The sequence below is a fragment of the Oncorhynchus keta genome, chromosome 1 (assembly GCF_023373465.1).
Source record: "Oncorhynchus keta strain PuntledgeMale-10-30-2019 chromosome 1, Oket_V2, whole genome shotgun sequence".
In the NCBI taxonomy this organism is placed as follows: Eukaryota; Metazoa; Chordata; class Actinopteri; order Salmoniformes; family Salmonidae; genus Oncorhynchus; species Oncorhynchus keta.
In genome coordinates this window covers 30,660,287-30,685,955 of record NC_068421.1, presented here as the reverse complement: position 1 = coordinate 30,685,955, position 25,669 = coordinate 30,660,287, and the positions used below count along the sequence as shown (strand labels likewise).

At 42.6% G+C, this 25,669-nt stretch overlaps 1 protein-coding gene across 1 annotated transcript; it reads left to right on the top strand.

Annotated features, from left to right (window-relative positions):
* Positions 1–233: 233 nt before the first annotated feature.
* LOC118371717 (TLC domain-containing protein 2-like) lies at positions 234–25,669 on the top strand. The gene is made up of 5 exons (XM_035757316.2): positions 234–544; positions 942–1,024; positions 5,685–5,767; positions 20,279–20,447; positions 21,474–25,669. Exons 1-5 carry the CDS (start codon positions 366–368, stop codon positions 21,713–21,715), a joined length of 756 nt encoding a protein of 251 aa, XP_035613209.1. The 5' UTR covers positions 234–365; the 3' UTR covers positions 21,716–25,669.

Here is a 25,669-nt window from a genome sequence, read left to right as displayed (position 1 = left end):
AATGTATGCAATAACCACTAATCACATACCATATATAGGAGTTACAAAATCAATTGTGTGGCCTAATATCTACCATGACCACAAGAAGTCGCCCTTTTCAACACAAAAATCAACCTGCGTCTATTTTGTCTGGTACGTTTCAGGAAAAAAACGATTCCCATAACGCTTTATGAATGAACAGAGGCGGGGCGATAAATTCATGACGCTCAGTTCAGTGAGTGTAGCTGCACCCGCGTTGACAGTGTAAATATCAGTCCGGAGCAGAGAGAGCGAGCGCGTCAGATCTTTAACAACTTCAGCGCGCGAATTTTCAGACGTTGAATTCTTCAAGTGGAGAAAGACACAGACAGGAGTTGGTCGTGGCCATGGAGTTGAATTCAGTGCTTTTGACGGCGGGTGGCTCTATTGGATTTTTTAAACTTGTCAATTGTGGTGTCAGTAAACTCCCTATACCCGAGTCTGCGTGCAGAAACGCCTGGAAATGGAGAAATGTATGCACATCTTTGACACACAGTCTGATAACTGGGATATGGGCTGTACTGTGGTGAGTCGTTTTCCACTGCCATGATGCTTAAAATGTAAAGATACATTGTTTTCAATTAGCCTATTGAAAGCTTATACGTTACAGACTAGTAACTGATATAATAGGTTTTATAATACATTTTTATATGTTGATTTTTGTCGGATAAGGTAACGGAATAATGTGGACAATGTTTTGTTCTGGACTGAATTGTGAAATGTTAAATCAATGAATCTATGGTCATATAAAATGCTTCAGATTCTACTTTTATCTAGCCAACACATATTTTCACTATTCTAATTATGTCAATTTCTCTCCCAATAATACATTTTAAAAATCTTTCATTGTTTTGAATAAAATATACATTTTAATTGCTTTCTGCTTATTATCGCAAATTAATTTGTCTATTCTTCCCCTACAGCTTTTTCGTACACCCACAGATGGCCGAAGATTTGATAGGAACCCATTCTGTGTTCTCGCATGCATTGGTTTCTGTATCAATCGGTGAGTGTGTGTGGATGGGCAGAGGTAAAGGGAAGGGGTGTGTGAGCTTTCCACACATAGCCACAGGAAGTAGGTTTGCTGGAGGTGCTGCAGCTGATAATTTAAAATAATTTTGCCAAAATTAGGTTATAACAAATAATTTCCCCCAAAATGATATTACTCCTGTTTAAACAGACACGAATCAAATTATTCAAAGTGTAGTGGGTTAATGATGTTATTTGATGTACTTTCATTAAGAAAAGTGTTTGTTAATTGTGTGATGTTCCTTAATGTGTCTGGACCCCAGGAAGAGTAGCTGGCAGCAGCTAATGAGGAGTTTATTTATAGAGTGTGCGACTCTTATTTATTTTTATAGCAGCTAATGGGGAACCATAATAAATACAAATCGATATAACCCATAGAAGGATTTTGGAACTTTGACTGTTAAACTCATGGCTACACTAGCAATTTCTGTCAGTCCTGACTTGAGTGGGAACTGCCATCTATTAATTATATTTCTGTGGTTGGTTACGGCTGCTGTAGTAATAAGCATTTCACAAATTTCAAAATACATTCACGAGAAAAACGTGGCCCTACCGTTTGGAAAGCAAATGCCTACGGGTGAAAAGAGAATACTAATCTGTCTGTAGAAGTTAACTTTATTTCTCAACTTTTGAGCGATTCTGAGCGAACAGCACTGCTTTTCAAAGTAGCTTATCTTGAGATATTGGCACAAGCACATCAGCCATCACCGGTGAGTAGCCTATGCTTCATCTTCATAATTGAGTCAGTTACTGGACAGTTTATTTTGTACCCTACTGTAGCCTATACTATATATCAGGGTTTCCGTTATGAAGATTCGTCGCCGGACAAATTTACCGGTCATCCATATGTACTGGGTTCATAACCTATTAGGATGCCCACCCACGCAGCCAGCACAATCAATATATATATTTTTTATTTTACTTAACTAGGCAAGTCAGTTAAGAATACATTCTTAATTACAATGATGGCCAAACCCAGACGACGCTGAGCCAATTGTGCGCAGCTCTATGGGACTCCCAATATCGGCCGGATGTGACGCAGTCTGAATTCAAACCAGCTACTGCAGTGACGCCTCACTGAGGCTCAGGAGCCCTAAATGAGGGACATTAGCCAAATAAGCCACATTTACATGACGTTAAAAACAGCCTATAACAACTTACAAAAACACTAGTCTTAGGCGTCTACTGCGGTATGCTGGCTACCCAGACTATTTGCAACCCCACCCCCATAGCCACAGGACGTTTTTCTTTTACACCACTGCTACTATCTGTTATTATCTATGCATAGTCACTTTAATAACTTTACTTAGTAGGACATATTACCTCAATTACCTTGACTAACCGGTGTCCCCGCACATTGACTCTGTACCGGTGCCCCCTGTATATACTCTCGCTATTGTTATTTTACTGCTGCTCTTTGATTACTTGTTACTTTTATTTCTTATTGTTATTCGTATATTTTTTAAACTGCGTTGTTGGTTAGGGGCTTGTATGTAAGCAGTTCACTGTAAGGTCTACCTTCACCTGTTGTATTCGGTGCATGTGACTAATACCATTTGATTTGTTTTGAAGCAGTGTGGGACCCAGACTCTACAAACTCATGTTTGTAATGTGACACAATGAGGGGAAAAAAACAGAAATGTTTTTGCCTATATTCTAACCAGCAACACCAGGCCCTGTATTCATAAAGTCTCAAAGTAGGGTTGCTGGTCTCGTATCAGTTTTGCCTTAATCTAGATTATAATGAATAATATTATATAGAGAGGGGGGGACCTGATCCGATCAGCACTATGACACACTAGGCTTAGTGAAGCTGGCTGGATCAACAGATTAGACCATCAACAACAGAGGCACCGCGATGTGGAACACACACCACCTTCCACGACATGTATATCCTCTATAGATGGACATGTTATGCCACACCAATTCACTGAAAAGCTGGACTCCCTTAATTGTGGCTAAATTGTTGCTCATGGTTACTGATGCATTCATATGGCCATTTTCTATTATTTGTATGGTTAACTATCACAATGATCTGTGAGGACCATTATAAGGCAACTATGAAATTGTGTGGATGGACACACTGGACTGACATTTTTTTATTTTTTTTTATTTAACTAGGCAAGTCAGTTAAGAACAAATTCTTGTTTTCAATGACAGCCTAGGAACAGTGGGTTAACTGCCTGTTCAGGGGCAGAACGGCAGATTTGTACCTTGTCAGCTCTGGGATTTGAATTTGCAACCTTCCAGTTACTAGTCCAATGCTCTAACCACTAGGCTACCCTGACCTGCCACCTTACAATGTCTATCTCTCAGGTGATTTAGAAAAATAATGTGTGTGTGTGTGTCAGGCAGCCTATACCCTTCCACTGATCTCTCCCCCAATCTCCCCAACACGCTTCAAGTGTCTGACAGCTAAAATTGCTCTGTAGAATGAGAATTAAGCTTGCAGCAGAAGTCAAACACTAGACCATAGCTTTCACATTTTTAGGAGTCTCGGCTAGATGGACAAAATCTTTACGCCAAGCTTAGAGTAAACCCCAGCAGTACAGCTCCTTTAAATATAACTTCCTCTATTTTGACTTTGACTCTAATTGGCTAGTGTATTGTTTCCCCCAATAGCATGAGCCCATTTAAATGACTGCATGCCATGCTATAAACTGCTAATTTATTGGATATGTGCCTTGCTAACAAGGGCTCCAACAAGGGCTCCCTTAGAATTCCAAGGCTTGTTAGCATTCTCCCAGAGAATCCCACCCACCCCCGAATGCTGCCTGCCAGTGTTGTTAGTTTTGCCAGAGTTCTAGAATCAATGGAGGGGCATTATGTTGCTTCGTCCCAAGCACCGCTCCGGACCTACCCCCATAGATCACGTGACCCTAGAATGGGCTGTAGCGCCTGAGAAGAAGGCTGTTGATTTATGCCACAGCAGCCTGCCCGGGTCAAATGCCATATGTAACAGAGAAGGGAGTCAGGGTGAGGAAGGTACGTCCTCTGGGCCCTGCCTACAACAATGTGGCGTGACCATGACACTGAGCCTATAGTATGGTCGTCTCTATCAGGCCACAATGCAAAGCCGGAAAGAGAAAATATTTTCACTATAGGCAATTTCAACATGGCAGTTTGGCCACATAGTGAAAACCCACTATATGTTCGGAGGACATATTGACATAATGTTTTCTTTTTTCTTTTGCTCTGATTGACCAAACAAACACTAGCCTGGGACTCTGTTTGTGGGCCAAGTTGATGTTGTCAGGCCAAGACAACGGTGTTGACATTTTGGAATGCAGAACAGTTACATTAGGTACCCTCCCAGGCTGACCAAAGGTAAACGCAGTGTTAGACACCAAACATGACACTCATGAAGTGCCCCTCTCCTATTGGGTGTGTCGTTCTTTTCATTCAAAAATATTTTTGTTTTGAGAATCCGTGATCGGTCACAAAATTTTCTGATAATAAGTATTTCAGTAGACTTCTGTATTATTAGTTACCATCTCAAGAACCAAACATTCCAGGGTTTGGCTGTCAGCCAGTTTAAAGACAAGTTGTGTTTGATCGCTATGTCGTTGGACGGTCACTGCCCAAAACCCACAGAACGGAAGAGTTTGGCTCCAGTCTCCATTGTGACAACATATAGAGCTATGCTGCTGTCGTATTTAAACACTACTAAAAAAATACTAATGTTTCAGCCACGTGTGGTGTTAGACAGGTGAGAGACTGGGGCAGAAGGACAGGGGCAGGGGAGAGAGAGGGAGAGAGGGGCAGAGAGAGACAGAATCAATGAATCCTTATGAAACACTGTCAGTGTCATAATGATAAGAGAGCCTGTTGGAAGGCCAACTGACAGAGTGTTGGTCACATGCTACCATGGTTCGATAATGTGAACACTTGACCTAAGTTGCCTGTCTTCACTGGTTGTAAAATGGCTTTTCTTTATACACCTCTAAGAATGATAAAATATGTATGGATGACACTTTTTAAATCTAATATTATGGCTCCTATTCAGTCAAAATCGATTCCCAATGCACAGTGAGAATTATTTTGGGGATTCAATTTGGACGATTTGGTTAATTAAACATCAGTTGTTTCTTCAGCGTGTGTTTGTCATCTACTGTAGTAACTGAGGATGCTCTCAAGGTGCACATCTCTTCACTATATAACAGCTTTTTGGTGTTGTCAAATAGATGTCAAATGGAATATGTAGTGGGAACACAGACTGGGGTTAATTCTAGTCTGCCCTAGAGGAGGACCTCCTCCCCTACACACACACACACACACACACACACACACACACACACACACACACACACACACACACACACGCACGCACGCACGCGCGCGCACGCGCGCGCACACACGTCAGACTATCTTTAACTCTTCATTCTTTTTACACCATTCTGAAAGTCTGTCTCCATGGTTACACCCATAGCGGAGGACTGATTAAATAGCGTTCTCTAACTGACATCTTTGTTACCATCCTTGGTTTCGTCATGGAAGCGACTGGCAAGAGGGGTCCCCACTAAATATACTTAATAAGCCAAATGGTCCTCTACTGAAAAAGCCTTTGTTCAATCGATCTCCATTCCTTTGTTTTGGTTCTAAGCTAGAATATGCCTTTTCTATATTTTGTTCAACAGGTTACTTCATCTATGACTTCCTTGATATGGTGCTCAACCAGAAGATGATCCTGTCATGGGAGCTCCTATTCCATCACACAGTGGTAAGTGGTCCTCCTGGTAGCATCTAGGAGGTTTGAAGTACACGTTGTGTACAACCACAGATCTAGGATCAGGTTACCTTACCTCACTCACCATAACCTTGATCATGTATCAGCGGTTAGTTGAAACCTAGCCTAGAATCTCCTGTCTCAACCTTATTATCTAGCTAACACATCCACCAGAGAATACTGAAACAGTGCACACACATTTTACACATAAAACTACCACAGTCATTGGCCCCTGTTAGTATACAGCACAGACCAAATCACATTTTATTGGTTGCTTGCACAGTTTTGCAGATGGCATCACAGGTGCAGCAACATGCTTATCTCTCTAGCTCCAACAACGCAGCAATATATAGCAATACAATAACAATAATCACATAATCACACATAAAAAGAAGAACAAGAAATGAAGACGTATCAGAACCTGACTGTTAACCTTGTCCAGCTAGCATTCCTCATCAGGCTCCTGACCTGTCAGACATCCCCTTGAGGATGTCAACCCCAGGCACTCCAGTATAACAGAGGTCTTTGGGCAACCACACTCGCATGACGAGTAAATTTGCCAGAGACCTGATGAGTTGCATTGGCTCCCTAAGTCAATGCCTAGACTTTAGCTTAGCAGGCTAATGTGCTCTTCTGTCCCTCAGAAAATCAGAGTTCTAACCCCATCGGTCACAGTAGCTAGGAACTACCCCTCATTATCGTTCTCTTTCCCATCAAAGCTAGACAGCTCCAGTACGACATAATAGGCCTCAAATGAGAGCACCTGGTGAAAAGAAACACTCATTATTCATCATTGTCCTTTGAGAAAAGTGTTCATTGTTTACCAGTGTTCTTGAGAAAGACCTGATGGTCTTGTTCTCATTCCCTTGAGAATGGATGTCTCATCTTTGTAGAATGCTGCTCCAGCCTTTACCTCAGGGAATAAAGTTAACTGTTGGCAACAGATCTAGGATCAGTTTTTCCCTCCCCCATCCTAACCTTAACCATTGAGGTGTAAAACGCCATTTCCATGGCAATGCTGAGCTTTTGAATACTTTTTTTAAGGACCTGTTTGGGAAGTTGATGTACATTTTTAGATTAGTGGATAGAAGATTATTTGTGTAGATTTGCACCTGCCTTTCAAGGATTTTGTTGTGTCGGTTTCTGTCTGCCTGTCTCATAGATTTCTTACTTATATACTTAATGTTTGTGTATACCCGTCTGAAATTTAGCCAATGTATATGGGCACATGCCTGTTTATATGTGTGAGCCTCTATAAGTGTGTGTCTCAGTATCTCTCGCACAAATGCTGGTGAGTAGTACAGTATTCACACTCAGCCTCTCATGTGTATGTATGACTCACAGCTGACTGTTCCTCGTCAATATATCAACACTGTCCAGGGCAAGTCCTGCATATCTAAACTGACTGACTGGACTCACACTGCCAGGCAGCTCCATATCTAAACTGACTGACTGACTGGACTCACCCTGCCAGGCAGCTCCATATCTAAACTGACTGACTGACTGGACTCACCCTGCCAGGCAGCTCCATATCTAAACTGACTGACTGACTGGACTCACACTGCCAGGCAGCTCCATATCTAAACTGGATGACTGACTGGACTCACCCTGCCAGGCAGCTCCATATCTAAACTGACTGACTGGACTCACCCTGCCAGGCTGCTCCATATCTAAACTGACTGACTGACTGGACTCACACTGCCAGGCAGCTCCATATCTAAACTGACTGACTGGACTCACACTGCCAGGCAGCTCCATATCTAAACTGACTGACTGGACTCACCCTGCCAGGCAGCTCCATATCTAAACTGACTGACTGACTGGACTCACACTGCCAGGCAGCTCCATATCTAAACTGACTGACTGACTGGACTCACCCTGCCAGGCAGCTCCATATCTAAACTGACTGACTGACTGGACTCACACTGCCAGGCAGCTCCATATCTAGACTGACTGACTGGCTGATTGACTGGACTCACCCTGCCAGGCAGCTCCATATCTAAACTGACTGACTGACTGGACTCACCCTGCCAGGCAGCTCCATATCTAAATTGACTGACTGACTGGACTCACCCTGCCAGGCAGCTCCATATCTAAACTGACTGACTGAGTGGACTCACACTGTCAGACATCTCCATATCTAAACTGACTGACTGACTGGACTCACCCTGCCAGGCAGCTCCATATCTAAACTGACTGACTGACTGGACTCACACTGCCAGGCAGCTCCATATCTAGACTGACTGACTGGCTGATTGACTGGACTCACCCTGCCAGGCAGCTCCATATCTAAACTGACTGACTGACTGGACTCACCCTGCCAGGCAGCTCCATATCTAAACTGACTGACTGACTGGACTCACCCTGCCAGGCAGCTCCATATCTAAACTGACTGACTGACTGGACTCACCCTGCCAGGCAGCTCCATATCTAAATTGACTGACTGACTGGACTCACCCTGCCAGGCAGCTCCATATCTAAACTGACTGACTGACTGGACTCACCCTGCCAGGCAGCTCCATATCTAAACTGACTGACTGACTGGACTCACCCTGCCAGGCAGCTCCATATCTAAACTGACTGACTTACTGGAGTCACCCTGCCAAGCAGCTCCATATCTAAACTGACTGGACTCACACTGCCAGGCAGCACCAAATCTAAACTGACTGACTGGCTGACTGACTGGATTCAGCTCAGCTTGTCAGGCAGCTCCACCTGCTTCTGGCCCTGCAAGGTTAGTGAACCAGTGTATTTTGGCTCAGTCCCTCCCTGGACTCCCAGCTCCCTTGATGTCTCCCTATGGTTCTCATCCCTTCCTATCCCAGGGCCAGCAGCCAGCCAGTCAGTCCCCCATTCTGAGGTTTTGTTGTTGTTGCTCTTTGCTCCTTTTATTTGCTGGAAGCTCCATTCAGGACAGGAGAAGGAGGAAGTCTGGATGAGTGTTGACAGACCGTCCATGGCTGTGGCCTGGGAGGAACTATGACTTCCACTTTTCCTCTCCTTCTCTCACATCCTCCTTTTTCTCTGTGTTGTGATCCCTTTCATTTCCCCGCTCCCATCCTCTCTTTTTCTTTATCTCCTTATCAGTCTTTCTATATTCTCTCTCTCCTTCTCTCTTTGCTCTCACTCTCTCTTTTCCTCCTTCCATCTGGTGTTTACTGCTGGGGTCTGGGCCTGGCAGTAATGATAAATAAAAACATTGTTTTGTGATTTTGGGGAGAAGTAAAGGGAGAGAAACTCTCTTTCTGAATCTGAGATCTCAATGGAGCATTTTGTTGGTTTTTGCTATTTTCTTGTTGACTATTTCTATGGTTTCGGGCAAAAACCACCTTAGTTTGGCATATCCCATCCCCATCCTCTGAAAGTAATGTTGGTTACAGTCAGTCACTCACTTTGTAATCCAGTAGAGAGGTTTCTCTGAAATGCAGACTTAACAACACTAAAGACTTAAGCTAAGGAACGTCCCTAAAGAGTTAACAAGGAAAAGTTGTAGTAGTAGTTCTAGTAGTCGTCGACCAGGGTTCGTATTCATCAGGGCAAATTGTAGCAAAATGGCTCAAAACGATGTGCAATGGAAAACATAAACTAAGGTTTCTTATTGGACAAGTTCAGATAGAAGGCTACCTCCCAGTTTCAGCCCGTTTTCTACCATTTCATATCTAGTGAACATGACCCAGTCTTAATAACTGGGGGTGGATAAGCTGTCAAACGTTCCATGGAAACTTGGGGATTTTTTCCACTTAAGTGGAGCTTGCTGGGTAAGAAAGGTGGGAGTTCTCTTACAATGACTTATGGGTACACCACTGGCAGTTTTACACAGAGCAACACAGTATAGCCAAACAACCACTGACCCTTCCTTTCCTTTGAGAAACTGTCTGTGGCAGAAATAGGGCACCTGTAACAACACAGCACTGCCCCACTCAGATCTGACTGAGAAGATACTGTAAAATATGTATGAAAAAGCATAATGAAGATTCATAACAGAAGATATAAGGGCTTTATAAGTGTCTGGAAACAGAACGAAATGGACAGACATTCTGACAAAGACTAGATTTGCATTTTCAGAACTGTAGAAGTTGTCAGGGACGCTTTTTATTTCTAGGGGTTTTTCACCTGTAGTTTCAGTAACATTTTTGGAGCTGCCACTGCCCTCGACTGGGTTCATGGAAAAACAAGGAATCATTTACCATAAAACACTCCCCTCTCCTCCTCGTGTGCTGCCCCAGTTGGCTATGATATTTGGAAATATTAAGGTTGCTATGAACGTGGGTGAGTAGATGCTAGAGAACTGCTGCAGAAGTTAATGAAGAAAGCATTTTGAAAATGGCATTGCATCTAATACAGTTCATTTAAGATATGTAGATCAGCAGGGAAGATGTCATTTGACTCAAGTTGCTTTTATAATTGAACTCTCTATAGCTACGCTCTCAGTTCAAATGTTCTCTCACTGTCAGATGTTTTTGAAGGTTTCCACAGTGTGTTTGCCATTTGCCTCATCCCTGTCTCATTACGCATAATTGAGTTTGCTTATTAGTAGTGCTTAGGGCTGGAAGGGAAGCGAGTGTCATGCGCTACCCTCTAACTGACATTTACTGCTGTGTTCCATCTTTGAGATTTACTATGTTATCCATTCCCTTACATTCTGCATGTGCCCTGTCTACGACTGCTGCCATATTGGGAACCCAGTCTACCCTCCTTGATCCTCCCTCAGGTTCTCTCACCCCATCTCCATGCTTAGTCTATTCTCCACTTGAAGGGTCATAAAACACCAGCCTAAAGATATGAATGGAACTCTGTTCAGTTGACTACAGTGATGATTGATATAAGCAGGCAGTATTGCTCCCTGTGAGAATGTCATGCGATTGGATCCATGACTTAGGCCTAACTTGGAGACTCTGTGTTCGACAAGAACTTCCGCATGGCCGTATTTGGACGTCACCGGTGGCTGTGGTTGTGTCACTGTGGTGTGACGCTTATGGAATGTCATGCCTGCCAGCTTCTCTTCTCTTCCTCTCCTCTCCTGTCCTCTCCTTTTCTCTCCCCCAAGCGTCTTCTCTACTGTAACGATTGTCGTCGGGAGAAGGAGAAGAGGACCAAGGTGCAGCGTGGCAAGTATTCATAATACTTTTAATAAAATACGAATACTTGAACAAAAAACAACAACACGACAAACGAACAGTTCTGCAAGGTGCAATACACACAAAACAGACAACAACTACCCACAAATCATAGTGGGAAAACAGACTGCCTAAGTATGGTTCTCAATCAGAGACAACGATAAACAGCTGCCTCTGTTTGGGAACCATACCAGGCCAAACACAGAAATACAAAAACATAGAACAACACATAGAATGCCCACCCCAACTCACGCCCTGACCAAACTAAAACAGAGACATAAAAAAGGAACTAAGGTCAGGACGTGACATCTACAGACCCTGATAGTCCTACTCCTGCAGACCAGTCTTTCTCCATGTCCCCTCGTTCTGTCAGATTCCACTGACTCGCAGTCTAATATGGCGGCAGTACAGCAGCCGCCAAAGCTGTGGTGCATGCCATGCGTTCTGTTTCGTCATTCCAACATTGTTGAACATTCTCAACCCCCTGCTCTCTCATATGTGTACTCTAAAAGCAAAACAGCATGTTGAGTTTTAATATCGAATTTGCTTCGGAAGTAAATTCCTTAACATACATTTCCGTAATGTGGTTTGTTTTGTTTGTTAAATTGTGGTTTGCTTTTCACAAACCACTTTAATGTCCCTGGACTTGAAGAAGCAATGCCAGCAGGAGCAATTTCATTTGTATAGCAGGCTGCTGAATGTATTTGCAAAATAAATATTCCAAAAAACTTCATGTGCTCCACACAGACACTCCCATTTTGGCCAGGGTTCTATTCTGTGGGTTGAGGAGCCAGAAGGAATACCGCTTGCTGTTTATTCTTGCGCAATTCTCATCTCTTTCAACATGTCGCCTAAACATAACCTCATATGGTGTTTTAGCCCTGTCCCTGCATGAATGTTATTCGAACTTACAATAGCCAAAGTGAGAACACCAGTTTTGAGTTGGGCTGCCATTCTACCAAGCATCCACCCACCTACTGTGTAGTACAATAGAGAAGGATAATGTGATTGAGTGTGAGATTGAGTGTGAAGGGTAGGAACGCAGGGCGAGGGAGAGAACCTGTCTATAGATTCTTGGCAGGAGAGTCATGGTGTGTTTTGCGGAGCAGGGAAACACTCCAAAGAGCACCTGGTGTGTTTCCAGACAGGAGACATCTGGTCTCCACATGAACCCCCTCTCACACACACTCAGCCCAGCTGTCCGCCCCTATATCCCCTACACCCACACAGTCAAAACATCACCCCATCCCCCATGAATCCACCCACTCAAGACAGCCTCCGCCCCTTTCATCATTTAGCTTTCCATTCCTCAGTGTTGTTCTATACAGTAAACCACTCACCCAATGATACCATCCTATCTAAGGCCCCTCTCATCCAACATCCATACATAGATTGAACCACTCACTTAACTATAAACCAGTCAACCATAAAACATGCAGGACAGATGAGTAAAGTTATCAAAAATGCAAGTAAATACATTTTCTTGGAATTCTAATAACTCAACAGTGAACTGTAAACATTTTGTTGTACGCTGGTATTGGACAGAAACATATTTCTTGTGCCTAGGGCCTGACAATAAGAATGCCAACAATGTCCCCGAGAGAAAAAAGTCCCTGCGAAGTGATGATGTCCCTACATTGTTATGAAGTGTCCACATTGTCAGAAAACCCCCACATTGTCCCCACGGTCCCCTCATTGTCATGACAACACCTTCAGTTCCAAAGGTTGGGCAGGAAATCCAGATGTGCTTAAACAGAGCGACTGTTGTGAGACGTTGACATGGCAACCAGGAATGCGGTTCTTCAAGGAATCTGCTGCGTTTAGAAACCGTAGAGTCAGGCTCAGGGGGAGGAGAATGAGGGAGTTGGTCTTTACTGACTTGAGGAGGAATGGTCTCTAATGGTTTTGTGTGTGTCCCCCACCGAGAGTGATCCCTCCCTGACTTAGCTGCCAGCTAGAAGGATACCTGGGAATTCCAAAGCATGCACGTCTGTGGTTTTCCAGCAACTATGTAATGTGTGTAGTCTTGGGAGGAGAGGATGTACTCAAAAGATATCCCAGATTCCAACGTGTTTAAGGGAATTCCTATATTTAGCTCACTTACACTTGTTCGGATAACACAGCATAAACTGTATGCTGGGTAGTTATGGAAACATTTTCATTTGCTCAAAACGTAATGCACAAGTATCCATAGGATAAGTGTATTGTTTCACTGCTAGTAGTGTACATTTACAGCCAAGGGGTCACTGAATAGTGTCGGTACTTTGTTTTTAAAGTAGCTTCTGTACTAATCAACATCTAGAAGAAACAGTTAGGTGAGAAATAGTGAGGTGAGTCACTGCAAAAACACACCAAAATCAATTCACACTTCCACACCTATTGCCTGGCAACCACTAGTGAGGACTTGATTATGAATAATGTCACGGCAACCTCTAAACATATTCCTTGACAAACTTTGTTTTTCTTTTACCATTACTAACCATGGATACACACCATACACATAATGTTTTGGGTTTTCCTAACTCTATGGTCGTCTGTTTAACTTTAGTCTTGTGACATTGACCCTGGTCAGCCCTAGAAGCGTCATCCTAGTATCTACTACTGCGGATGTGTGTTATTTTATGTCATGTGGATGTGTGTGTTTATGTAAGCTTGTGTGTATGTGTCACGGCCGTCGTATGAATAATTGGGCCAAGGCGCAGCGTGAGTGGAGTTCCACATTTAAATGATAGTGAATTTTCCAGAACAACAAAGATAAAACAATCGTGCAATACGTAGCGCACATAGGCACTCACACAAAACAATATCCCCCATAGCAGGTGGGAAAAAGGACACACTAAGTATGAGCCCCAATTAGAGGTAACGATTATCAGCTGCCTCCAATTGGGAACCATACACACACCAACATAGAAATATAATACCTAGAAACCGCCCTGGTCACGCCCTGACCTATTACACCATAGAGAACCCCGAGGGCTCTCTATGTTCAGGGCATGATAGTATGTGTATATGTGTGAACATGATGGTTCATACACATATCTTTTACGTGTAGACTTTGACCCCTCGCTACACTCCCGTACTGTACATAAAACTTCCTCTCCTGAACCACACCCTGGCCATGCTTTATACAAGACAGGACATCTTCCAAAGGCTTTGCCATTAGTTCCTTACCATAGACTTGCCAAGCCCATTTTCACTTCCCTTACTCGAGTCCAGTATTGACACGTTGCTATCAGTGTAAATGTTTGAGTGTGATGGTCGCTATGGAGCATGGGGGGGGTTACGGGGTTGTGTGTGTGTGTGAGCTTACCAGACTGGTTGTGCAACCCAACTTTACAGTAATAGCCTTGTGTGGGTTTTTCCTCATAAAAAAAAACATTTTGTTAGGAATACCTGTTACCGTTTTGATTCTTAGAATCATGACTAGTCGAGATGACACTCCTGCTGTTGCTATGTTCTTCATAGTCAGAGGCCACTATATTAGACAACCCACCCTCTGATGTCATCCCACTCAACCCACTCTCTTTAATCATTAGACTTGTGATAAAATCACAAAAGCATCAAACACGTAACACCCCATTTTGGGTTTGGCATGCTTATTGAGTGTGTGTGAAGTTTGTGTGCATATGCGTGATAGTATATTGTACAGGGAGTTAGGGTCTGAGTGTTGTTTATGCCTTCCTGTTATATTTAGGACCTGTGAGGAATTTGTGGGATGCAGTGACACTACCTGGCTGCCTGGTCCCTGTCCCCATGTTTACATTACCCATACCGCACTGCCCTGAGGAGTGGCCATCACAAAGGCTGTTTACCTTCACCTTTGACGCTGTGATGAGACACATTAAGATTTGGTGCGAGGGGGTGCTCGTCAAATAAAAACCAAATGTATTGGTCGCGTACACAGTTTTGCAGATGTTATCGCAGGTGCAGCGGAATGCTTATGTCTATAGCTCCATCAAAGCAGCAATATCTCGCAATACAACAACAATACACACATAATCCAAAAGTAAAAATAAATAAATACAATAACTGAAGACATATCAGAATGAACCATATCAAAGTCCGGATATAAACAAATATATGTATGTAAATGGTATGTATAGACCTGGGTTAGGCAACTAGATTCAGCCGCGGGCCATTTTTTCTACTACAGTGATGGTTTGGGGGCTGGAAAATTATAATTTAAGCCCAGAAAATTGACCACAACTAAGCCCTAAAAATAGATTTATTATTTTTCAAGCAATCTTTTCATACCTTACATTCTCATACCTTACATTTTATTTGCGGGAATAATTGGAAACAGATTTACTAAATAAATCTTAATTTCAGCTGGTAATTTAGTCTTTTGTGACCAAAAACTAAACTTTTTTATTTTTTACAAATATAGTCACTCGCAGCCGGTTTTGGGCCTCCTGTTGCCAACCCCTGATATAGACAGTATGGACAGTGTATGAATAGAAAAGGTATGTACAGCCGTAGTTATATAGAATTGGCCATGACTAAAGTACAGTATATACATATAAAGTGGGTAAAAAGTTATGTAAACATTATTAAAGTGATCGTGATTCCAGTTTTTAAAATGTTTTTTTTTAAAGGGCAGCAGTCTCTACAGTGCAGTGTAGAATACCTGGTGGTAGCCGGCTAGTGGCCGTGTCAAAGGTGTAGGGAAGGGTACTGGGCAGAGGCTAGCTGGTGATGACTGTTTAACAGTCTGATGGCCTAGAGATGGAAGCTGTTTATCAGTCTCTCGGTCCATGCTTTAATGCACCTGTACTGTCTCCACCTTCTAGATGGTAGTGGTGTGTGTGTGTGTAGCGTGTCTTCATTTCATCATTCTGATTATCCTGCAGAACAGGCTGCTCAGGCTGCCAACATTCACTCCGGAAGCCTTTTTTTGTCGAGAGGTTTCAATTAATCTGTAACCAGGGGAACAGGTTTGGTTCCAGGTGTGTCTCTACCGCTCAGAGAGAGGATGAACTGACTCTGTTGTTCCGTTCACACCTGTCTAACATTTTGGTTTCTCTGCTGCTTTATCTTTCTCTGACATCTTTGCCATGACCCTCAAATCTTAGTCGGAGGAAGTTGCATCTAAAGGCTTTTCTACACCAAAGTCCATTCTATGTTATTCCTACAAATTGAGTATCTATGCCACCTTTGTTTTTATCCTCCGCCTTCGTAGGTCTGCCACTGCTGTGTGTCACCTTGGCTCTTCCTGAACAATATTGGCCATCTTGGCTCTATCTGTCCTTTATCTGCCATTCTTTACTGTGGTTGAGGAAATATACACACACACTCACACATACTGTTTCACCCTTTCTCCTTTATCCCAACCTGTTCAATATACACAAAACGAGATAACTCTTTTGAAACAAGGTTTCTAATGCTGATTTTTGCTTTCCGTTTCAAAACGTATTGCTATATTGTACCCTACTGAACACGACACAGCAGCACATACTGTAGGGACAAGGTTAACCTCACCGTGCCCACAGACTGGGTCCACTGCCAGCAGTCTCATCACCCTGGCCCTGTGTGTATCCACTATGGGTCTGTCTGTGGCACTGTTAATGAGCTACCAGCAGCTAGACGTCCAGCCTTACCTTGGCTTAGCAGGGGATAGCCTGATAATGTTGAATCATTCTAATGGTCCAGGGGGCTGTCTTATCTGTGTTGATCCAGGGAAGGGGGATTACAGTAGCTTCAACCCCAATCAGTGGGGCTCACGGTCAGGCACGGTTTGGGGATTCATCCCCTCTCATGGTTTGATTTGATTTAATTAGGTTGACTGACAAGACCCGGCCAGGACCCAGGCTATGGTCTCTGGTCCTAATCCTACCCCACAAAGAGCCACATGCCTGAGCTCAGGCCTAGTGATGACCCCCTGTCTCTCTCAGGATGAGTTCAGATGGGTCAGTTGGGACATATTCGGTGCTTTGGGACTACCATCTCCAGATGATGCCCTGACTGATTCGCTGGGTCATAGGTTAAAGGTTTTGTAACCACCAACTGTTGTATTAAATGGCTGGCTGCTGTATAAGAGATGTACAGTTCATATCACGTGTTTTTTAGTAGTAGGGTGTGTGTAGCTTGTGTAAGGTGATATAGTGTGTAGCTTGTGTAAGGTGATATAGTGTGTAGCTTGTGTAAGGTGATATAGTGTGTAGTCTGTGTAAGGTGATATAGTGTGTAGCTTGTGTAAGGTGATATAGTGTGTAGCTTGTGTAAGGTGATAGTGTGTAGCTTATGTAAGGTAATATAGTGTGGAGATTGTGTAAGGTAATATAGTGTGGAGATTGTGTAAGGTGATAGTGTGTAGCTTGTGTAAGGTAATATAGTGTGGAGATTGTGTAAGGGGTTATTGAGTGAGTGCCTTCTCACCCACTTATATCAATGATTACAGTCAGTTATTATATACATGGCTCTGATTACCCCCTACCTTCCCAAGACCAGGGAGGAAACTACAATCAGTGACTTTACTGAAGATCCCACTCACTAACAACACTCCTCAAATATCATCAAGGAAGCCATGGACATACACACAGGCATAAACATACATACTAGGATCTCCAATGAGTCTGATAAGTCTATTGTCCCAGGAATCATTATTATTAACTAGGCAAGTCAGTTAAGAACAAATTCTTATTTACAATGACGGCCTAGGAACAGTGGGTTAACTGCCCTTTTCAGGGCAAAACAACAGATTTTTACCTTACCAGATCTGGCAACCTTTCAATTACTTGCCCAAATGCTCTAACCACTAGGCAACCTGTCGTATGCAGGCTGTTTATTTCAACCAGTAATCCATGGTCAAATTCTACTATTTCAGTATCACAGATAGGTAACCAAAATAGTGTCTGAATATCTAAAAGTATTTATGAAATAGGTGATTAAAAAATGTGTTCTAATTAACCACGCAGTTGTTCTTAATACATACAGCAAGTGTCTGTCTTGATGTTCAGCTGAAGTGAGAACCAGTCTACACAGTGAGTGCCAAGGATCAACGTTGAGAGACCATACAAGACGTAACAGAAAGAGCTGCTAGGTGATAGATAACTACAGTATGTAAACAGAATCCTGGCCATGAGGTCTCTTATCAGGGCATTGTATAAGGCTATTATTTGACCACCACGGTTCCTGTTTTGAGTGTCCCTGAGAACATGTCTGTTTGTGTGTGACCAGGAGGAATGAAAAGACAGCTTGAGGTTTAGTGTGAGTGTGTATATAGAGTATATAGAGAGTCACACACACCTTATTGACTAAGAGCAGCATGTGATGAAGACCTCTACATTAGAAAACAAGGGGAAGATAGGACATAGTACTGTATCTCATGTCAGTGCTGGCCTACTGGTAGTCTGGCTAAATAGGTGTTATTATTCAGACATGCTTGGACTTGAGTTGCTACATGTAAGTGTCTCATTCTGTCTTTTTATTCCTGTGGAGGGGGTTGCCACTAGCCGGTGTGTGTGTGTGTAATGGATGTGAAATGGCTAGCTAGTTAGCGGTGGTGCGCACTAATAGCATTTCAATCGGTGACGTCACTTGTTGATGTGTGCAGAGGGTCCCTGGTTCGAACCCGGGTATGGGCGAGGGGACGGACTAAAGTTATACTGTTACATGTGCTGACCTTTAGACTAGACCCCAGTGTGTGTGTGTGTGTGTGTGGTGCTGTATATCACATGACCATTTGTCAGTTTAGGGACGGCACCTCCTCCGTTGACTTCAGCCTCACCCCTGGGGCCACACACACACACTCACTCACACACTTAAAGCCTCCCATTGGGTCCTGCCTAATTGTTAAGCTCAGTCTCACAACCAAGCCATTGAGGATGTTTGAACCGTTGTGCTTTACATTGCTACATTGGTGTGCCAGTAACTGCTATGTAACATGGTCTACAGTTAGTTCTGGGGGGTTAAGACTGCGTTTCAATTGGCACCCTATTCCCTATGTAGTTTGCTACTTTTGTGCACAAGCATGTAGTGCACTATATTGGGAATAGGGTGCCATTTGGGAGACAGGCTGAGTAATCCAGTGCTTTGAATGGAGAGTAGTGACAGTGTGGAGAAGGTTAGGGTTAGTAACAGTGTGGACAGGGTGAGGTCATTGTACTACTAGGGTGTTGTTCTTTTGGAATGGGATATTTTAGGAAAACATAAATCTGCCCTCCAGTCTGCCACAGTAACTAAGTTGGATGTGAGATTTACTGATCAAACTCTGACACACAATACAATACAGACCTTGTAAAGGCAGCTGCAGTCTAATAAAATATTTTTCAAAAGATTTCCCTGAAGTTGTTGTATCACAGAGCAGTAGGTATACATTCATAGTGTCTCTATTGTAGCCTGGCGCTGGGTGCCACCTATTGGTTCTGTTACGCTACTACAACATCACGCCCTGTTACCAAAGACTCACAAATAGAACAATGAGACAGATATTTCACAGGATGTATATGTGAAGCATCTGCTTGGCGTTTCTACTCACTACCAAATATGGTAGTGAGAGGAAGCCCAATGGCCGGCAGTGGGAGAAGATGGAACAAGATGGATTTTGGCCGACCTTCTCATTGATGAAACATTTGATCTCAATACAGTTTTCTGTTCCTAAAACTATAATCTGTTAAGAACAGAGTGGACTACATTTTATAGACTTTGAAAAATTGAGTTGTTTAGAAGGAGTGCAAAGGCGAATTGAGTTATTGCATACGCACACTTCACAGAATAGGCGTTTCCTAACGGAAATATGCAGATGTATGCTAGAACCGGCTAATAAGATCTCGCTAGCTCGTGCTTGGCTCTGCCCACCTCCTTGCTTATTCTGCCCACTATGACTCATTTGCTCACATCAGTTACATAAATCTTTGACTATCTGATATGCTGTAACCTCACTGACTTTAAATTCATAACCAATGACCTTGCAGATGTTTGATAAGCATGATGACCTTCCTCAATGTAATTATATAGTGTTTGACGTTCAGAGGCATGTATCAAATAAAGGAAAAACAAACAAGGGCTTGTTATGAGAATCTAACTATGACATTTTCCTGGAAATAATACAATATTTATCATAAAAACAAAGGCTGTAGTGTTGTGAGTCAGACAGAGATGGTCACATAGTGTGGTGCGTTTTGCACCGTTGTTAATGTGGTAGACATGACCTAAGTCATGAGATCCCAGTCATCCCATCACAACCTCATGAGATGATGGTTAACCATGTGACTTCTGGGTAGAAGAGTTAGATGTTTTTTTGTTATGTTATAGGACTCGTGAGTTGACTTGGACTCGAAAGCTGGAACTTAGGACTTGAGTCAAACTCTCGACTTAGGAACCTGAATACATCACTGCCACTAAGTGACTAACTTTCTCTTTTTCTCTCTCTCACTCTTCTTCCTCCAAGGTGATCAGCTGTTTTGGCATCGCCGTCCTGACCGGCCGCTACGTTGGCTTTGCTGTGGTGGCCCTCCTGGTTGAGATCAACTCTGTGTTCCTCCACCTGCGCCAGATCTTATGCATGGCCAGCCTAGCAGCAGGCGACCTCTACCGCATCAACAGCATGGTCAACCTAGGTACTGTCATGTTCATAAGGTTTCAATGATGAAAGCATATTTTTAATGAACAGCTAGCTTTTGCTAGTCATTATCTATAACTTCACATCATAAGTTGCCATGAAGGGGTTTGTTTACATGACGTTTCAACTGTTGTAAAGAACTGTTGTGAGTAGATTATACAAATGTTAGCACCATAGAATTACATACAGAATTACAGATACACAGAACAAAAATATAAATGCAACATGTAAAGTGTTGGTCCCATATTTTATGAAATTTTGAGTACAAATTTGTTTACATCCCTATTAGTTAGCATTTCTTCTTTGCCAAGATAATCTACCTGACTAATGTGGCATATAAAGAAGCTGATTAAACATAATGATCATTACACAGGTACCCTTTGTGCTGAGGACATTAAAAGGCCAATCTAATATGTGCAGTTTTGTCACACAACACAATGCCACAGATGTCTCAAGTTTTGAGGGAGCATGCAATTGGCATGCTGACTACAGGAATGTTCACCAGAGCTGTTGAAAGAGAATTTAATGTTTGTTTCCCTACAATAAGCCGACTCCAACGTTGTTTTAGAGAATTTGGCAGTACGTCCAACCGGCCTCACAACCACAGACCACGTGTATGGCATCATGTGGGCAGGTGGTTTGCTGATGTGAACAGAGTGGCCATGGTGCCTGTAGGGTTATGGTATGGGCAGGCATGAGCTACGGACAACGAACGCAATTGCATTTTATCGATAGCAATTTCAATGCACAGAAATAACTGTCATCATGACAAGATTGTGAGGCCCATTTAAAAATAGATATATATCTGTGACCAACAGTCATGGGGAATCCATAGATTAGGCCCTAATTCATTTATTTAAATTGACTGATTTCCTCAGATGAACTGTAACTCAGTAAAATCTTTGAAATTGTTGAATGTTGCGTTTATATTTCTGTTCAGTATAGAAATACATATCATTTAATAAATATATGTTCTTGGCACTAAGACGTTGTGCTGAAAGTAACAACCTGCATATCATTCCAGGTACCTACGTGGTGTTCCGGATCAACACCCTGGCCTGGATGACCCGCTGGCTGGTCCTGAACCGGGACAACGTCCCCCTGTTCAGCTACACAGCTGGGAGTGTAGGGCTTGCCGTCATGACCGCCATGAATATAGTCCTCTTCTACCGCCTGCTGAGGTCTGACTTCCTCAAGAGTAGTGCACCCATGCCCACAGAGGTTAAAGAGAGTAGAGGGCAAGGAGAGGGAAAGCAGGAGACGTAGTGTGGGATAATCTCTCTCCTGTTTTGGGGTACAGGCATTTACAATTCACACAAGTCCATTGAATGATAGCCAAAAATACACCTATGTATAAAATATACAATTCTACTATTCATTACATTTGATGTTTTACAGTGCATTCGGAAAGTATACAGACCCCTTGACTTTCACCACATTTTGATACGTTACAATCATATTCTAAAATGGATTACATTTTTTCCTTATCAATCTACACACAATACCCCATATGACAAAGTCATTTTTGCAAATTAATTTGAAAAAACCCCGGAAATATCACATTCACGTAAGTATTCAGATCCTTTACTCAGCACTTTGTTGAAGCACCTTTGGCAGCGATAACAACCTTGACTCTTCTTGGGTATGACGCTGCAAGCTTGGCCCACCTACATTTGGGGAGTTTCTCCCATTCTTCTCTGCAGATCCTTTCAAGCTCTGTCAGGTTGGATGGGGAGTGTTGCTGCACAGCTATTTTCAGGTCTCTCCAGAGATGTTCGATTGGGTTCTAGTCTGGGCTTTAGCTGGGCCACTCAAGGACATTCAGTGACTTGTCCCGAAGCCACTCTTGCCTGTGTGCTTAGGGTTTTTGTCCTGTTTTCATCTTTGTCAGGTTTTCATCAAGTGTCTCTCTGTACTTTGCTCCATTCATCTTTCCCTCGATCCTGACTAGTCTCCCAGTACCTGCCGCTGAAAAACATCCCCACAGCATGATGCTGCCACCACCATGCTTCACCGTAGGGATGGTGCCAGGATTCCTCCAGATGTGATGCTTGGCGTTCAGGCCAAAGTGTTCAATCTTTCATCAGACGAGAGTCTTGGTAGTTCCAAACTTCTTCCATTTAAGAATAATGGAGGCCACTGTGTTCTTGGGGACATACAATGCTGAATACATTTTTGGTACTCTCCCCAAGATCTGTACCTCAACACAATCCTGTCTCGGAGCTCTACGAACAATTCCTTGGACCTCATGGCTTGGTTTTTGCTATGACATGCAAGGTCAACTGTGGGCCTTTATATAGACAGGTGTGTGCCTTTACAAATCATGTCCAATCAATTTAATTCATCAAAGTTGTAGAAACATCTCAAGGATGATCAATGGAAACAGGATGCACCTGAGCTCAATTTCGAGTCTCATAGCAAAGTGTCTTTCAGTTTTTAAACATTTGAATACATTTCTAAAAACCTGTTTTTGCTTCATCATTATGAGTTATTGTGTGTAGATTAATGAGGGGAAAAAATAATTTCATCAATTTTAGAATAAGGCTGTAACCTAACAAAATGTGGAAAAAGTCAAGACATTTGAAATTATACATATGAAATGTCTTACAAGTTGAGGTGCAAATCCCATAGCACTGACAAAGAAAAAACATATATATAAAAATATACATACTACAGGGAATTATTGAATCCAAACCTGTGTCTTCTTGAACATATTGTAAACATGCTGATTAACACTAGCACTAAGAATTGAAGACGTTTATTGGCCAATTCTTATATAAACTAAACACTTGCTACCTCAAAAGTCTGTAGCAGCTGCATCTGTTCCCAACATGAGCTTTGCTATCTATGTTGTAAGGGTTCAGCTGTCTTGTTGCCAATTACAAACCGGTAAAAAGGAAATTGTCCTTTTTATTTGAAGGTTGATGAACTTGACTAGTTGTTCGGTTGTTGAAGTCTTTAATGTTTCAACCAGAAGAATAATAAATCATCCAAATTAAGAATAGAAGTGGCATGTTGGTATTCATCAAAACTGTTTGGTTGCTAACCAAACAACAAGGCTGACTTCAGATTGGGTTTCTCTCTCTCTCTCTCACACACACACACACACACACACACACACACACACACACACACACACACACACACACACACACACACACACACACACACACACACACACACACACACACACACACACACACACACACACACACACACACACACACACACAGAGGCAACAGCTGCTATGTTAGTCCATTTGGAGATTGCTTAAGTCTAGAGTGTACCTGTCAATTCTAGGTTCACACATTCACCTTGACAACCAAGAGAGAAAGCTCTTCCCACGCCCACCAGCTAATGACATCACTAATGACATCCAGCCCCGCAGGCCATTAGGCTGGCGTCTGATGACTCACATGGGGTGGTGGTCATTGATGTGTCATTACAGATTTGGCCTGAAGGAGGCAGCATTCTCCATAGATTCATAATCTAGGTCAGGGGTTGGGTTCCTTACAGTCTCTAAGGAAGGATATGGGACAGGTGAACTAATCCTGGATTTGTGCCTAGAAGGGCAACTTCAACCTAGAGCTCCAGTCCTGATTGATATCACACTTTCCCACCAGCTAACACACCTGACTCCAGTAATCACCTAATCATGGGCCTCCCGAGTGGCGCAGTGGTCTAATGCATTGCAGTGCTAGCTGTGCCACTAGAGATCCTGGTTTGAGTCCAGGCTCTGGCTGCGACCTGGAGACCCATGGGGCGGTTCACAATTGACCCAGCGTCGTCCGGGTTAGGGGAGGGTTTGGCTGGCAGGGATCTCCTTGTCCCATTGCGCTCTAGCGACTTCTGTGCCGGGCGCATGCATGCTGACACAGTCGCCAGGTGTACGGTGTTTCCTCCGACACATTTGTGTGACTGGCTTCCGGGTTAAGCGGGCATTGTGTCAAGAAGCAGTGCGGCTTGGTTGGGTTCTGTTTCGGAGGATGCACGCCTCTCCCGAGTCCATACAGGTGTTGCAGTGATGGGACAAGAAATTGGGGAGAAAAAGGCAACAAATAAAATATATATATATACAAAAAAAGAATTAGAATCACCTAATCATGATCTTCAGTTTAGAATGAAATGAGTTTAATCAGCTGTGTTTGTTAGGGATGGGAAAGTGTGGCACCACTCCGGTACTTCGGTATTGTTGCGCTGAAGATTTTATAACAAGATGTATTTCTATGTTTTGTTCCAGTTTTTATTTAATTAAATGTTTTTATATTTGTAATTTATTTGTACTCTAAAAAAATGTGGATTAATTGTCAAGGGTGAATAAAAGTATAAATATGGTTAATGAACACAGTTAACCCTTTGAATAATATTGTTTATACCTTCAGAAGAATTGTTGGTTATGTTGGAGATATATGGATTGCTAGCTACAGTATGTGGTGTATAAGCTGTTGGGCATTGTGGTGTTTCTGTAACCAGTGAGGTGTTCTGCCTGTTTCCCTGAGTCTAGAACATCCATGAGGGTCTTTTGGAAAGAGACTTTATTCTTTTTTGCTTTTTGCTTATTTTGCTCTCTGACTAAATACATCCACTATTGCAGGGGTGGGCAGTCTCACCCTGCAAGGGCTGATGTGGGTGCAAGTTTTGGTTACATCCAAGCAGTAATTCTATTTGACCAATTCTTGATGGAATAGTATGATGAGAATAGCAAAATTAGATGACCCTACCAATGGCAACACACTGCTATACTGTACCGCTATCGACAATGAAAAGACACTAATGATGTTTGATATGAAGCTAATTAACAAAGAATAATTAACAAGCTTGCTTCAGCTGCTTGAATAGACCTCCCTAACAACAGAGAGTCAATGAGGGGCTGAAGATTTGTCTATAAAAACAGTCATTTGTTTCCATTCAAAAGTTGCCTTTTTTCGCGAAAAGACTCTTGAATGAACTTCACTTGTTTGCCACGTATATGTATGTGCTATATTTGTTTATTTTCTAGCAGCTTAACCTTCAGTTGTGATGGTGATATCTGAAGTACTTGCATTAACTTGTGAGCTTTATATTGTGTGCTGTTTTGTAATGATATGATACCAGGAATGACATACTGTTATTGCTATTTGCCATTATAATTGTAAAGTACCATTGTGGCCTAGATGGTTGGTAAGTGTCTGTGTATTGTTGTCGTCTTTTGTAACTTTGGTAATAAAGGATACGACAATA

What these genes read in the sequence shown, in the direction of transcription:
- LOC118371717 (XM_035757316.2), top strand. Translation starts at nt 366, where the DNA reads ATGGAGTTGAATTCAGTGCTTTTGACGGCGGGTGGCTCTATTGGATTT. An exon ending in ATTGGTTTCTGTATCAATCG is followed by an intron (nt 1,025 to 5,684) that starts GTGAGTGTGTGT and finishes TTTGTTCAACAG; the next exon opens with GTTACTTCATCTATGACTTC. An exon ending in TCCTATTCCATCACACAGTG is followed by an intron (nt 5,768 to 20,278) that starts GTAAGTGGTCCT and finishes TCTTCCTCCAAG; the next exon opens with GTGATCAGCTGTTTTGGCAT.